This window comes from Rhea americana, unplaced genomic scaffold (assembly GCF_003343005.1).
Source record: "Rhea americana isolate MKP2758 unplaced genomic scaffold, rheAme1 scaffold_83, whole genome shotgun sequence".
NCBI classification, from domain to species: domain Eukaryota; kingdom Metazoa; phylum Chordata; class Aves; order Rheiformes; family Rheidae; genus Rhea; species Rhea americana.
Window position 1 is genome coordinate 1,085,119 of NW_028187012.1, and position 13,503 is coordinate 1,098,621.

At 37.2% G+C, this 13,503-nt stretch overlaps 1 protein-coding gene across 1 annotated transcript in view; it reads left to right on the plus strand.

The window, feature by feature from the left end:
• PRRC1 (proline rich coiled-coil 1) overlaps positions 1-8,250 on the plus strand; it is a 29,665-nt gene extending 21,415 nt beyond the window's left edge. The window contains exons 8-9 of the mRNA XM_085323208.1: positions 2,295-2,397; positions 6,700-8,250. Of these exons, the coding sequence (XP_085179334.1) occupies positions 2,295-2,397; positions 6,700-6,909 (313 nt within the window). The 3' untranslated portion in view covers positions 6,910-8,250. The remainder of the gene's footprint in view (positions 1-2,294; positions 2,398-6,699) is intronic.
• The last annotated feature ends 5,253 nt before the right edge of the window (positions 8,251-13,503 follow it).

The window sequence follows — 13,503 nt, forward strand, 5'->3', positions numbered from 1 at the left end:
GATGAAGTTATATGGATCTGAGAAAAAAAAATAAGAATTTGTAGAAACTGGAAATTGGCTAGTACCTCGCTGTTACTCACACTCAAACTGTATTCAATTCAGAAAGTATACTGGGAGATGTTCTGGCATTTGTAGTAAATATGGTTTTCTCAGATAGTGCATGATCCATTTTCCTTTCACCAAGTGTGTACTTTTTTCAGTTTTCCTTCATAGACAAATTGTTTTTCAAATATCATGATACAACTTGGTTTCTTAACATGTTTTTTGACAATTTTTGAAGTTTTCTAATTTCCAAAACATTAGACAGTGTCATGTTTTTTTTCTTAATACTATTTCTTTAAAAGACAAATAGTATTTTAATCTTTGCTTTTTTTTGATGCCTTTTTTGACACTTACTCTGCTCTTGCTCCATTTCTACATTTAGTAGAAATCTGTACATTTAGTATTCTCAGTGGAAAATGGATGATGGATTTTCTAAAGTAAATGGAATTAGGAAGTGTTTTAWTTTTTCTTTTTAGTATTTATTTCCATATTCCTGTCTGATTGAGACGTTTTGTCATATTTCCACAAAGGAGTAGCTATGACAACAAGATCTGTGTTTCAAAATAACTTTCTTTTCCTTTGAATTTACTTGTTCCTAAATGTGCAAATGTTGTCTAAAGTATTCAAAATAGAGGAGCTGACCCAGGACTTCAGTCTCATTGGAAGGAATGCTAGCTCTTCTGTCCACAAATTACAGGCCCCAAGAATGTTTTAAACTTTGATACTAATTACAGTAGAAACAAGGGAAAACTTAAGGTATGCTTTAACTTTGATACAGTAGGAGATACTGAAAGTTTCCTTGCCTGGTGTTATGAGAAAGAGTTGAAGTATTTTTGACCCTTTGCTTTTGCAATGGAATGGATAGGTCATGGTGCTAGCGAATGATTAATAGTGATTCTGAAATGGGTCTTACGGCATTACAGTTCTAATCTTGGAGATTCAGTTGGTGTTTTACTGAWACTCCTGATTGTACTTTTCCACGTTCGATGGAAAGAAGAGTTTCCAGGTAACTATGCACCAGTCCTGGGAGCTCCCTTGCCTCTGACACTTTAACACATCAGTCACTGCCTGCAGCTGAAATTGTCAGTTATGCTTCAGGTATCTGAAGGATATAATTTCCCTTTCCAGTTTCATATCCCAAATACTGTTTGCAGGGAAGATTGCAAAGCTTTTTGTGTKTATGCTTCCTTTTAGAGTCTAATTCCCTTATTAATTCAAAGCAAGGTATCTTTAACTGTGAACCTTTCTCAAGTCYATCATAGTTGCATGCAAGAGTAGTCCTCTATCACAGAGCATTCCAGTGCTCTGTTCCCTACAAAGATGCAAGAAAATACCTCTTCCTCTCTGACTCCAGTGAGCACTTACTCTAACATGAAACTAACGTGGCCCAGCCAATCRTTTACTAAAATTGGAGTCTTCATGTTTGTTCTCGTATTAGCAGCMTCCCACTTTGGTATTCTACTCTTTAAAGTGAAGATTTATATGTGCRCGCACACACATATATAAAACAAAAACTGTGATAATATTTTCCTTTCTTAATTTTATATAAGGATTCCTGGCCTTGTTTTTGTGCTTGTGCTTTCCCTGGAGAATATTTCTCCTGTGGCAACTCAGGTGTAAAACTCTTATGGGAATTGAATAAAATAAGTTAATGGTTGGCCTTGATTTCTTTTTTTGGATCATCTCAGTGTTTTTTGTTGATAGGGAGAAATGGTTTGATGTTTCTGCAAGCTAGACAGGGAAACATTTCAGGTATTGTTTCAACAGCCTTTACTGGAACATGCACCGTCTTTTCTGAAAGATGCAAAACTGTTTCTCTGAATAGACCATTTAAATGACTGTAATAAGATTAGACATACCAATAACATCTTCTGAACATAGAACAATAATGAAAAATAGGATTTTTTGATAGAGGCTATCTTAACGAGAAATACTTACTCTAACAAAGATTGCATGAAGACTGTAGCGTAATAAATTTCTGAATTTATCTGTACATATCCTCACCTGCTTCTCTTGCTTTCTTGTGATCTGCATGTATTTTAATTTATGTTTATTGTACTATTCTTATTATATATTAGTTGAAAAAGTATCTGAACACATTGATGAAACTCATTATTACATGTATCTACGTTTATGTGGAGTTGCTACCGAAGTAAGATAAAATGGGCGAGTCGGAATTCAACTGTTAACATGCTGTTCTTCAGTCAGGTAATACTTAGTACTGCTCAGAAGTAACTTGCGTGTCCTTGCAGGTGGTTTGACATAGGATGTCTGATTATTGAGGATCCAGTTCACGGAATTCATCTGGAGGCTTTTACCCAGGCAACCCCAGTRCCTTTACAATATGTTCAGCAGGTGAGTTTCCTGATTTCTTACCAATATAGGATTACCAACTGAGGCCTAAGAGTTAGGTTTTAATTTCATTTATGATGTTAGTTCTTGGTGGTGGTTCTGATGCTCGATTTGATTGTTTTTTTTATTTCATGAAATGAGGGTAAAAGCTACCTGATTGTAACTATGAAGGGTAGTTATTAACTGCTTTTAACTGCTATTAACTACTTTCTCAAGAAAATCATCATTATAGTAATTTTCTTAACTTTAAAAATATGAAAAACAGCCTGGGAACATGTAGGTGCATGGTAGTTTGAAAATGTGATTTTATAAGGAATAGAAATGCTGGTCTTAAATTTGAATTACTATTGCTAAAAGCCAGCTTTTTTTCATGCTCTGGATTGTGTATGAGAAGCAGTTGCTCTCCTTTCAAACTTTTTTTTTTTTTTTTAAAGAATTATGAAAATAGAGTTTTCATGTTATTGTCATCCTTCCCAGCAAGGCAAAGAAAATGAGAAAAATATAAATGTATTGGCAGTCTGAGTTGTAACAGATGGATTAAGAAGAATGTATTAGCACTCTAGGCTGCAGCTTAAATCTTGCTATTGATTGTAAGTAGAGGGGAGGGTAAGGGAAGCCTTGAATCAAAATGAAGCCTACTTCACTTTTAGTATCCTAACACAGATGCTTGGGTTAGATTATGCATAATACTTTCTGTATTGAATGTTAAGTCATGTTTTTGTATTAATTAAAAATCTTTAGGCGTACATGGCAAAGTGAGTTTTGCTCAAGATTCTCATTCTGCAAATCATTGCACTTGGAAGCCCTAGCTATGCTTTTAAGAGAATTTTTTTTTTTGGTTAATAGAAAAGGGCAGTATTTTAATCAATGTAACATTTCCATCTCTGTTTCAGTGGTCCAAATAAGCCCTCACAAGTATTGAAACATAAGATAAGAATACTCGTTCTTTCTCAGGTGAAGAAATCTTTACAGCTTAAGTAATGCCTTAACCAAGTGTTCCAAGTGCGCTCTTAAATGTACTGAGAGCGCACTCTTACCCGAGTGGAGGCTTGTTTTCCTTCCTGTGGCTGACTTCGTATTCAGTTTCAGCTAAGGTCGACAGAGCTATGCGCTAGTGAAGTGGRTGTGTATGGGCATGTACGTATTAGCCATTCAGTGAAGTAGCTTACYGTTTCATTTAGGCGCAAGTTTACAAATTGAGATCTCATCCCTCAGATTTTAATAATGCTCATGAAACCTAGGTGTTTGTGGTGATACTCGCCAGCAAACTGATAGCACACTGTATTTGTGAGCGTGCCTTTGACTCGATCCTAATAAATAGCAGATACCTTTTCTCTCAATCTGTGTGGGTTTAATTTCAGCATGAACATATGGACTCTTACATAAAGGGCAGGGCAGATATCCTCTTCTGATCTATGCTATTCTGACAAAGATTTAGAGTTTCTGAAATGGAAAGATTTAAATGTTGAAATTATCATGGTTCACCCCATTGAAAATAACTCAGAACCRTGCACTTAAATATAGCCAGCAGGAGTTTTCCTGTGAAACTGTTAAGATTTCTTCAGGCATGCACTGGGAATGGCTCCCAAGTCTGGCTGCTGCATGTTGCCTGACAGCAGATTTGAGTCATGTGTAAGTTAACATTGGTCTGAAATCTCTTTTTAAATGTGTCTTTCTATGAAGAATTTCAAAACAGCACTTCAGGGTTGGTTCTTCCGGGAGTTGTTCTGAGAAAACAAATATTAATTGTTTCACTTCTTTTTTTTTTTTTTTAATATCAATTCCAGTAGAGCGATCATTTGAGGGATTGTTTTCAGTTTTTATTTTTCAGAGCTCTTAAACTTTGAAAAGCTGGTGAGTGGGAAAAGGAGAAATATTGCTCTTGTCTTACAGAATGTTCTTAGAGTATAGAAAAGACAAAGCTACAGGAAAAAGTAGTTAAGCAGCTGCATGGCCAATCYACTTAAATAAACATAGAAATGTGAATTTGCTACTTACGTTACTGTCGCCATCTGTGTGGAACATTGATCTATCGATATTTAACACTGAGTATAATAGCTGTCTTTAATTTCTGGTTTCACCTACCACACCCCATTTTGTTATTTAAAAGCTAGAATTAATTCTTGATTACGGTTAACTTTGTTTATTGTGATTCAGTAACTAACCAAGTAGTAACTTGGTAACTAACTGAGTAATATGATCATACTCAAAATTTTGAGAAGTGGTGTTTACCTTATAATAGCAGAAWGCACTCTTGTTTTAACTTGCATGCAATTTATTTAATATAACTTGGAGTATGATACAGATTCAGTTGAACTGTAAATCTTGAATTAGATCCAATTCTGCTCTCCTGTCTGAAGAAAACTGTCCTTATATATCTCAACAGTGAAAATTAGCTTTGTTTCATATCTTCAGAGTTAAATTTTTCTTAGTCTTGCTGTTATGTGGTTCAGTTGATCTGTGCATAATGTAGTGGTGAATCACACAGTCATCGTGTTCTTGGTTATCGCGCCAGGTATCTTTGCGAGCACTCAGTCCCTTCTAGAATCCCAGGAGACTTCTCTTACATGCAAGGAGCGTGCATTTCTTTAAATCTAGTCCAACATCTTTAATCAAAATCCAGTACTACGGGGATTTAAAAAAAAAAACCCTCATATTTCAAATTGAGATCAGAGAAGAAATTTATATTGGACAGCAAATGTTTTGTTACGTGGCCTATATTAAGTCTCTTATATTGCAAATGAAAAGCAATTATGTTTGTAGAAATTCATGCTAGCTACATATTTTGTTGCTTTATATAATGGAAATAATGGCAAAACGACCTGTATAGAATAGATAATATTTTTGTTAATGGGTTAATACAGCCATACACCTTTTGCCGCACACTCTCCAGAGTAATACAGATATTTCAACGTCAGATACTCAAAGAAGGCATAGTGAAGCTGGGCTGTGTTCATACGAAATCTGAGTGATGATTTTAAGACTTGTTAACAAGGTCACCTAAAAATGCTGTAGTGACCAGAGGTTGTTAATGTTGAGAGGATGTGTCTTCACCAATATCATTAAGTTCTCTGAGCACATAATGTGAGACTTGTGACTCTTCGTAACTCTTAAGTAAATATTCCATGCTTTGCAAAGGTGTATTTCAGGGCTTATTTTGAGAACTCTTTTCTGTTAAGAGATCTGGTATCATTTTTGCTGAGTCAGAGGCTGCAACTGCAATGAGAAGCTATAAGGTTTTCTGTTTGAGGTTGACTTGATTTTTAGCAGCATCTATGAAGTTATGTGCAGTTGTGGATCGTAATGGGGAATTATAAATCATATTCACTTTCCTCTTGCAGTTAGATGCACTTTATCCTCTGCTTTTTACTGCTAGTACTTTCTGAGTAGTGAAGAGGAATATTGAATTTCCTCTCCTCCTGCTTAGGAAGTCTGCCTTTTATGTACAGATGTTAATAGTAAAGCATTTCAATATTGGAGTAGGATGTGTATTTTTAACAACCATGCTGTTATTGCTGCAAGATAGCAGCCTTTAGCATGCTGTTGAACTTCAGTCTGCCATGTGTATGTTGGAAAGGGACTTAACTAGGATCTTTGTCAAAACAAAATCTGTATGAGGAATTTGGTCCATCCTGTATTGCTGTGAAGAACTGAGTAATACTAAGAACGGTCTTCTGAGGCTGAAAGCTACCTAGCCCTTCACTGTATACAGCAGTGGCTGGAGGAGGATGCCTAGGATGAGCATGAGAACAGACAAATGCAGTGGCGCTTCCCCTACTGTTCCGCTTCTGCTTCCATCTTAAGTCCTCTGTGGAGTTATTACCTACCCAGTATCCTTCCCCTAGAATCTCATGTAAATAACTCTGTCTTCTCTTCTGCCAAGTTCTGCTTTCTTGTTGCCACTGGTTACTTGTCTGCTTCACAGAGACATTTTAACTGGTTTTAAAACCTTTGGAAGGTGAGAGTCATTGTAGAAATATGTATCATTATCTGTTCCAGCTTTCGGTTGCTTTAAAAGGGAAGACTATTTCCTGATAATGACAGAATGGCTTTACTTGAAGTGTGTCATATTTCAGTTCTAAATTGTTCGGATGTCACTTGGATCATGTTACACGTAAATCCAAAAAGCAGTATTGACTAGCCAAGTTATGAGACTAGAAACATTTGCATTCTGATACCCTCTTATTTCGCACACAGACCAACTGATATGAGCGTGATTACTGATGAAACTTTTTAGTGATGAAGATGGAAACAAAACTGTTCATTTCTATGTCATTTAATAATCTCTTCTCAAAATGTTACCAGGCTCAGAGTCTCACTCCTCAGGACTACAATCTGAGATGGTCAGGCCTGTTGGTGACAGTGGGTGAAGTTTTCGAGAAGAATTTACTGAACGTCAACAGGACTGATTGGCACGTGGTATTCACTGGCATGTCCCGTCGGCAGATGATCTACAGTGCAGCCAAGGCTCTAGCAGGAATGTACAAACAACGCTTGCCACCCAGGACCGTTTGAAAGAAGRCTGCTCCGTGACCCTAAGGAACGTTCTTTTTGTTTCCGAGTTGAAATGAAAGCTACATATTCTAATCCTCAGTGGATACAGCAGATTTGTAATCTACCTGTAACTGTATTGTACTCTTTAAGAACTGAAGGTACTTTCCAGTAGTGGAAATGAGCAATTCCAATTTTTAATAACTGGGTGATTTCCAATATGATTCACAAATGAGGAAATTAGAGCAAACATATTTATAGCTGGGACAAATAGCATTACAGTTTGTAAAATGGGATGTGCTATCGTTTAACACCTTGATAGGCATTTGCTGAGATGTTTATTTTATTTACTCAGTATGTTTTTAAAGAAGGTTCTATTGTTTAGCTATTACTATTGTATTAGTAATATAAACATGTTGACAGCATAACATGCATCTTAAATGTGTTTCAATCCAGAGAGACTACCTTCTGTGTTAGATATTTTCTTTGGGCCTGCGCATAGGTGGTACTTCACACCTGACAGGTTTGGGGTCTGTATATACGTTCTCAAGACTGATGCTGAGGAGTTTTTGAAACATCTAACAGTCAGCTGCTGAGGAAGAGCACAAATACATGCTCAGCTAGTTGAAGTCTGGGCAAATAATTCTGAATTTTTATTTTTTCATGCTGCATCTCTTTTTATATAGCTTTTTTTGTAGCAGAGATGAAATTCATCTCCCTTTGAAACACTAGACAAATTGCAAGTTGTTTCAGCGGGTTTTAGATCAGGTATCCCATAGACAAGAAATCATCTCAGCATTGCAGTTCCAGCAACATAATTTACTCCAGTATTTCCAAACTTTATATTTTATATGGAATTATGTAATTACTTTTATCAAGTTGTGGGTATCAGCAAATTAATGTGGAAAATGGTGACATTTATACCACTTGCTTTGCTATCCTGGATTTTCTAAAACATTTATAAATCTTAAATGCCTTTCTTGATGTCTTGGATGCTTTGTTTCTCGTGTAGGTCATCTTTAGTGTCTGTTTTTCATAGCTAAGAATATTCTTTATCTATGCTCACACAATTTTAAATCTTTATTCAGAAATACACAAGTAATTGTGAGAGAAAATATTTTGGTAAAAATACTTTTTAAAAAAATTYTTGTTTTTCTTAAAAAGAAAAACACAACTTTTCAGCTTATATTGCTCAGCCTTTACCTTTCTTAAATGCTTTCAAAGGACACTTTTATATACAGTATACTCTTCAGCCAACTTGTATTTGTACCTAGTGAAAGCCTGTCTATTTCCAAGTAATATATTTTGCCTTAATTGGCTTCCTCTGTAAATTAGTTGAATAAATGTTTTTCATAGATGATTGTACCTATTTTAAAGCTTTATCTTTTAATACAGCTGATACACAGTGTTCATCAGAATTACATTTACATGGTCCACTTACTTATTTGGCACATACTCAGACTGTTTATCTTGTCTGGAAAAAGAAAAAACCAAGCCCCGAACCTGATTCTTTTAGACTTAAGGTCTGTCTTTGGGAGCACCTCTGCCCTTTGTATTAGAAGCTAAAAGGGTGGTACAGGGACTTCTGTTTGTCAGTGAAGGTGTGTTTAAACAGCTGTTCAGCCTGTTTCATTGTTATACACTGCAAGCTGGAATTACATGTGAAATGCTTCTTAAACAAAAAACAAAAAAAAATTTTTTTTGACTTTTTTTTCCCTGCTACAGCACCTTTCATGGTATAATGGAAGAGGAACCAAACTGGTCAGCAGGTTTGTGTGCTGGCATGAGTTTAAAGTTAAAGTGGAATTTCTTTCTTCCTTTTCCCTTGCCTGGGCTTGGCCTTTGTTTTTTGCAGGTGGTAACTGGAGGCAGAAGAAGTCTTCTGACTTTGCAACACCTGGAACAGCCAGCGTCACTGCAGTGAACCAGCCTTCCAGCTATCTTGTGAGGTTGCTAATAGGACAAGCTCCATGGCTGTCCTCACCTTTGCTGGAGAATTTTTAGGGCTCTAATCTTTCCTCCTCCTCTGGGAGTTTACTTTCTCTGTTCCAAAATGAGAGACTGCCCCTCCTCTGYGTACTGCCTTCTTGGAGTTGGGTGCTGGGATATGACACAGTCAAGTAAGATATTTTTTTCTCCATTTGAGACCTCTCTGTGAAGGGCTTTTGCAGWGATTCTGAGTCATCTGCTGAGGATTATATGCCTTGATTTGATAATCTTTTTTATTAGATCCCTCTCTTTACTGAGCATTGTTTGTTCATGTATATTTAAAATAACTTTTTAAAATGAGGGCTGGGAGTTCAGCTTCTTCCTTTAAAGGCCAAGGAAAGCAAAAGTGCCTGCAGTATGCTCTGTRAAGCTGATTAAATTCTAAATTACTTCCCATCTGAGTGAAAGCCCTTTCCAAGTCTGAGCCACAATGACATAAGTGAATTATGGAGTGAGTTAGAAGTTATATTCAGCTTGTGAACCATCTGTTGGGTAGTGTGAACAGGATGATGGAAAAAGCTCAACAGATAGGACACTGACATCRCTATGTTAAACTTGGGCTGAAATCAACTTAGAAAATCAGATGTCAGAAGATGTCTGATATGTAAAGAGCCTTCTTAACTTCTTAATCATCACTAGCTACAGCTGCAGAAGTGGTTTCTGCTGCTTTGTGAATGGCTAACTTTGCTCAAATATGAGTGTCATGAGAAATGAGATTCAGGAGAGCTGCTGCRTTTGGAGAGGGAGGTATGGGGGAATGCAGAAAACAGTTCTGAGGGAACCCCCAGAAAGAAGGGAAAGCAGCTCCATAGGGGTGGCAGAGGTGCTGTGCTTCAGTTCCAGGTTTGGAATCRTCATTGCCAGTTGTTTAGCTTTTGTAGCAGGTGGTGCTGATAGCATTTTTTTTTTTTTAAATGTCAATTTTTTGTTTTCCCAGAAGACAATACTTTTACAATATTTTGGAGATACTGCATCAAAGATAGTACTGTTGTCTCAGCAGGAAATGCGCACTGATAACTAACACTGTAAAAAGCACATAATTTGGTTTGACCTGCTTCTGTTGTAGCTCCTGCCTCACTGCGACCAAAGTTACAGCACCGTGGCCGGTATGGAGCCTCAGGTCAGGCTGGGAGAGATGGGTCTGCATCCGCAGGTAAGGCAAAGCGTGGTCCTATCTGCGTGCTCTGCTGTAGTGCTGGGGGCACCGGCTGCTTTTGCTGCACATCTTCACCATGATACTGTAACTTTGTTCTGGTGGTGTCTCTTTTAGGCCACTTGCGGGTTGTRAAATGGCAGCGTTTTCATAGCTGCTATGGAAAATAATAATTAGCAAGGCTGTGCAAAATTCAGGTTAGGTTGTACATGTTAGTAAGCGAAGGGTCAGTGTTTTGAAAACAAATCTTTGTAAGGGYTTTTTTGGATGGGAAAAAGGCTGAATATTTTTTTTTCTAAGACTGAAAAATACAGTTTATGGGCTTAATGAATTCCTGTAAGGAAATGGAMGCTAGCTCCTTCTCGCTAGTGTGTTGAACTTGAAATTTTTCTGTGTGTGTGTGTGTGTGATGCCAGCTTGAAGAGTTCTCCATTTTCTTTCTGCAAGTGAGATTCTAGTGGATCAGAAAGAAGCTAAAGCTACTATTCCACTTTTTTGTGTGTGGGGGGGAGTGATTAATGTTTTGAGGGRGGAAAAAAATAATACCCAGCCGTTTTTTAAACAAGCATCATGTTAAAATGACATTGTATGTCACTCGGATATTTTCTGTATCCAGTTATGTACTGAAGCAGAATACCCTGTATTACTGGGAATGCCTGTAGTCTGCCTACTTGATACCCAGCAAAGATAGACTTGGTGCTRCCTTTATTCTTGTTAGTATGGATGGCAGCAGAAAGAAAAATACCGGGGCATAAGTAAGGTCTGGGGAAGCTTGGACTGGTTGATAATTTGTGACGAATCCCTTGGCACCACTTTTAACGCTTACTAATTGTGCTAAGGTACAGGTGGCACAAGTATGGCTATTTGTGCTGCGTTTCCACCTTTATCTTGTTATCTGGACCTACCCTAGGAACACACACGGCTCAGAAGACTGCACGAAGATTAGAAATGAGGCRTATGCTGTGAATACGTACGTGCCAGCGTTGGATTCAGCTGCGCTGCAATTTAATTGATTTCACTGAAGTTGCAGCAGCAACGAGTAAGAGCAAATAATAGTTATTTATTCTTTTGGGCTCCTTAATGTGTTTTAAGTACTTTCTAGAACAAATGTACTGGTGTGCCCTTGCTCTGTAAGATTACATACGTGAATTTTAGATATGATGCCACAAATAAGGGTGTTGAAGGAGGATGTGACTGAGTTTAGCAGAGAAGGGCTAGAAATTTGAGTGTGCAAAACCTGCTTTACCTTTTTTTTTTTTTTTTTTTTTTTTTTTTTTTTTTTTTTTTTTTTTTTTTTTTTAATAAACTTTTTTTTAAGGTCCCTGTCCTATACAACAATATATTTGAATAGGAAGATGAGTGGTTACCCTTGCTCTTGCTCTCATGCTGTGATCTTAGTCAGATAGTGCCTTTGTAAGCAGTTGTAAGGGCTAAAGTTTTACAGCGCCACGATGGAGACTTCTGCCCCTGCTGAGAGGTCTCCGGCAGAACAGGTGAGAGTAAGCGCGCTCTACTCACGATCAGCTTTTGGGGCTGCTTTTGCACGCTGCTTTGGGCGCAGCTAAGTGGAGTTGGAAGGTTACTGCTCTTGGCTGGACCTCAGGTTTTTCATCACAGCACCATTCAGAACCATGCCATTTTGTTAAAAATATCTTAGTTATAAAACTCTTCACCCGTTTATTGGAACTAATGTGGATAATTTTCCCCCAGCTGCYCTCTTGAGACTTGCTGTAAAAGATTTGCTCTGAATATCTGTGGAGGGGAGGATGGGGTATAGAGGGCCTGCTAAAGCAGCAAATAAAACTTGTTTTGGTGGAACGTCTTGATCCAAAATCAGAAACAAATTGCCTTCAAGCCTTGAGGAGAACTGCAGTTTCCTGACTGGCCCATATGCTTTTCAAAAGCTCTGCTGTTTTTTTTTTTTTTTTAAAAAAAAAAAAAAAAAAAAAAAGCTGAGAGCTCACAGAAATGTGGTGGTGTTCCCAAAAGCTTCTAGAAACAATTTGTCTTCAGCTTTTGGCTATTCTTGGAAGAGCATCAGCATGCAAGTCTTGCCCTAGAGATGGGCAGCTTAATCGTGATTGAATATATGCGTTTAATGAAGTTTCCAAGTTGCCCTTGGTGTTCACCTTTACATACAGCCTAGGCTAGGTTTTTCAGTGTGTGTTTTTTCAAGGGGGAGGTTTTGAAGAATTTCTACCAGTATAAACCTGTGAAATACAAAATTTTAATAAAAATACTTAAGGGCATTTGTAAAAGTAGTTTGTTGTACTATGAGCATCTTTTTTTCATAGTAGTACGATGTAGAGTTTCTAGATCAGATTTTATCTCTAACCAGTGTTCACAGTGAAAGCCAAAACTCCAAGTCCAGATTCTGATTGCGTTTCTCCTTTGATAATATTTGAYTAAGCAAATTTTTAAAAAGCTGCTCTTCTCTTCTTACTGTTAACAGATACTGGAACGGAGAGCAAAATGAGAACCTTCTGTATCCCCTCAAAAACTTAAGAATTGAAAACTAGTGTAAAATACCTTCAGACTAATATAACTTCCAACATGGATCTTAACTTCAGCATCGAAGTCTGTCTGTTATCTGTCAAAAACTCACATTTTGACATACTGAATCTTGGAGCTGTTTGGCCTTGACATCATGGCTCTGTCCCATCCATAGTTACAACTAAGAAAAAACTATTTGCATAAAATTAATGGTGTTTAGAGCTACAATTCCTAAAAGGAAAAAATGCCAGTTGCTTTGATTTACCGTCTCACTGTGCAGTATTCTGTCAAAGCTTTAGCTATTCCAGCTAGTTGACTTTGTAAAGCAGCCAGAATATGACATGGCAATTAAATTGTGAATATGCAGTGCTGCAGAGGAATGACAGATCCCAAACCACTCAGCTGCTGCTTCTGAACTAACGTAATGATTTTTTTCATAAACCGGAATCGAAGTAAATGTAGCTTGAAAAAGGTTACAGGCAAATGCAGAAATATATTTTTGTTGAGAAAGTGATTTCCAACTATCTTGGCATTTTACAAGCGTGAATGAATGTAACCATGAACTTCCTGTGAAATAGTGAACTATCTCATATAGCTGAGGAGAGAGCAGCTGAATTAGTTTTCCAATGTGATGTTGGCTGTCTTCAGTACCCCCCCCCCCCAAAAAAAAAGGTAGAATTCAGTTCTTTATCCAATTTTTTTTGATTTTCATCACAAAAAYGTGTTTCCTGTGTCACATGCTCCATGATAGAAGTGCACATACTTTTTTAATCTGGTGCTAGTAATGATGCATCAAGACTCTCAAACTTCCTTTAATCTGTTTCAAATAAAATGAACAGTATGTGTTTGAAAAAGGTCACACTTTTAACTAATGCGCTARCTTTGTGAGCAACGCATTGAACCACTGAATCAGACTATTTTCTCAAGCTTCCCTTTGTATTCAAAAATTGTCCTATGAGATTAAGTTTTCTCTTGAAGAAGCT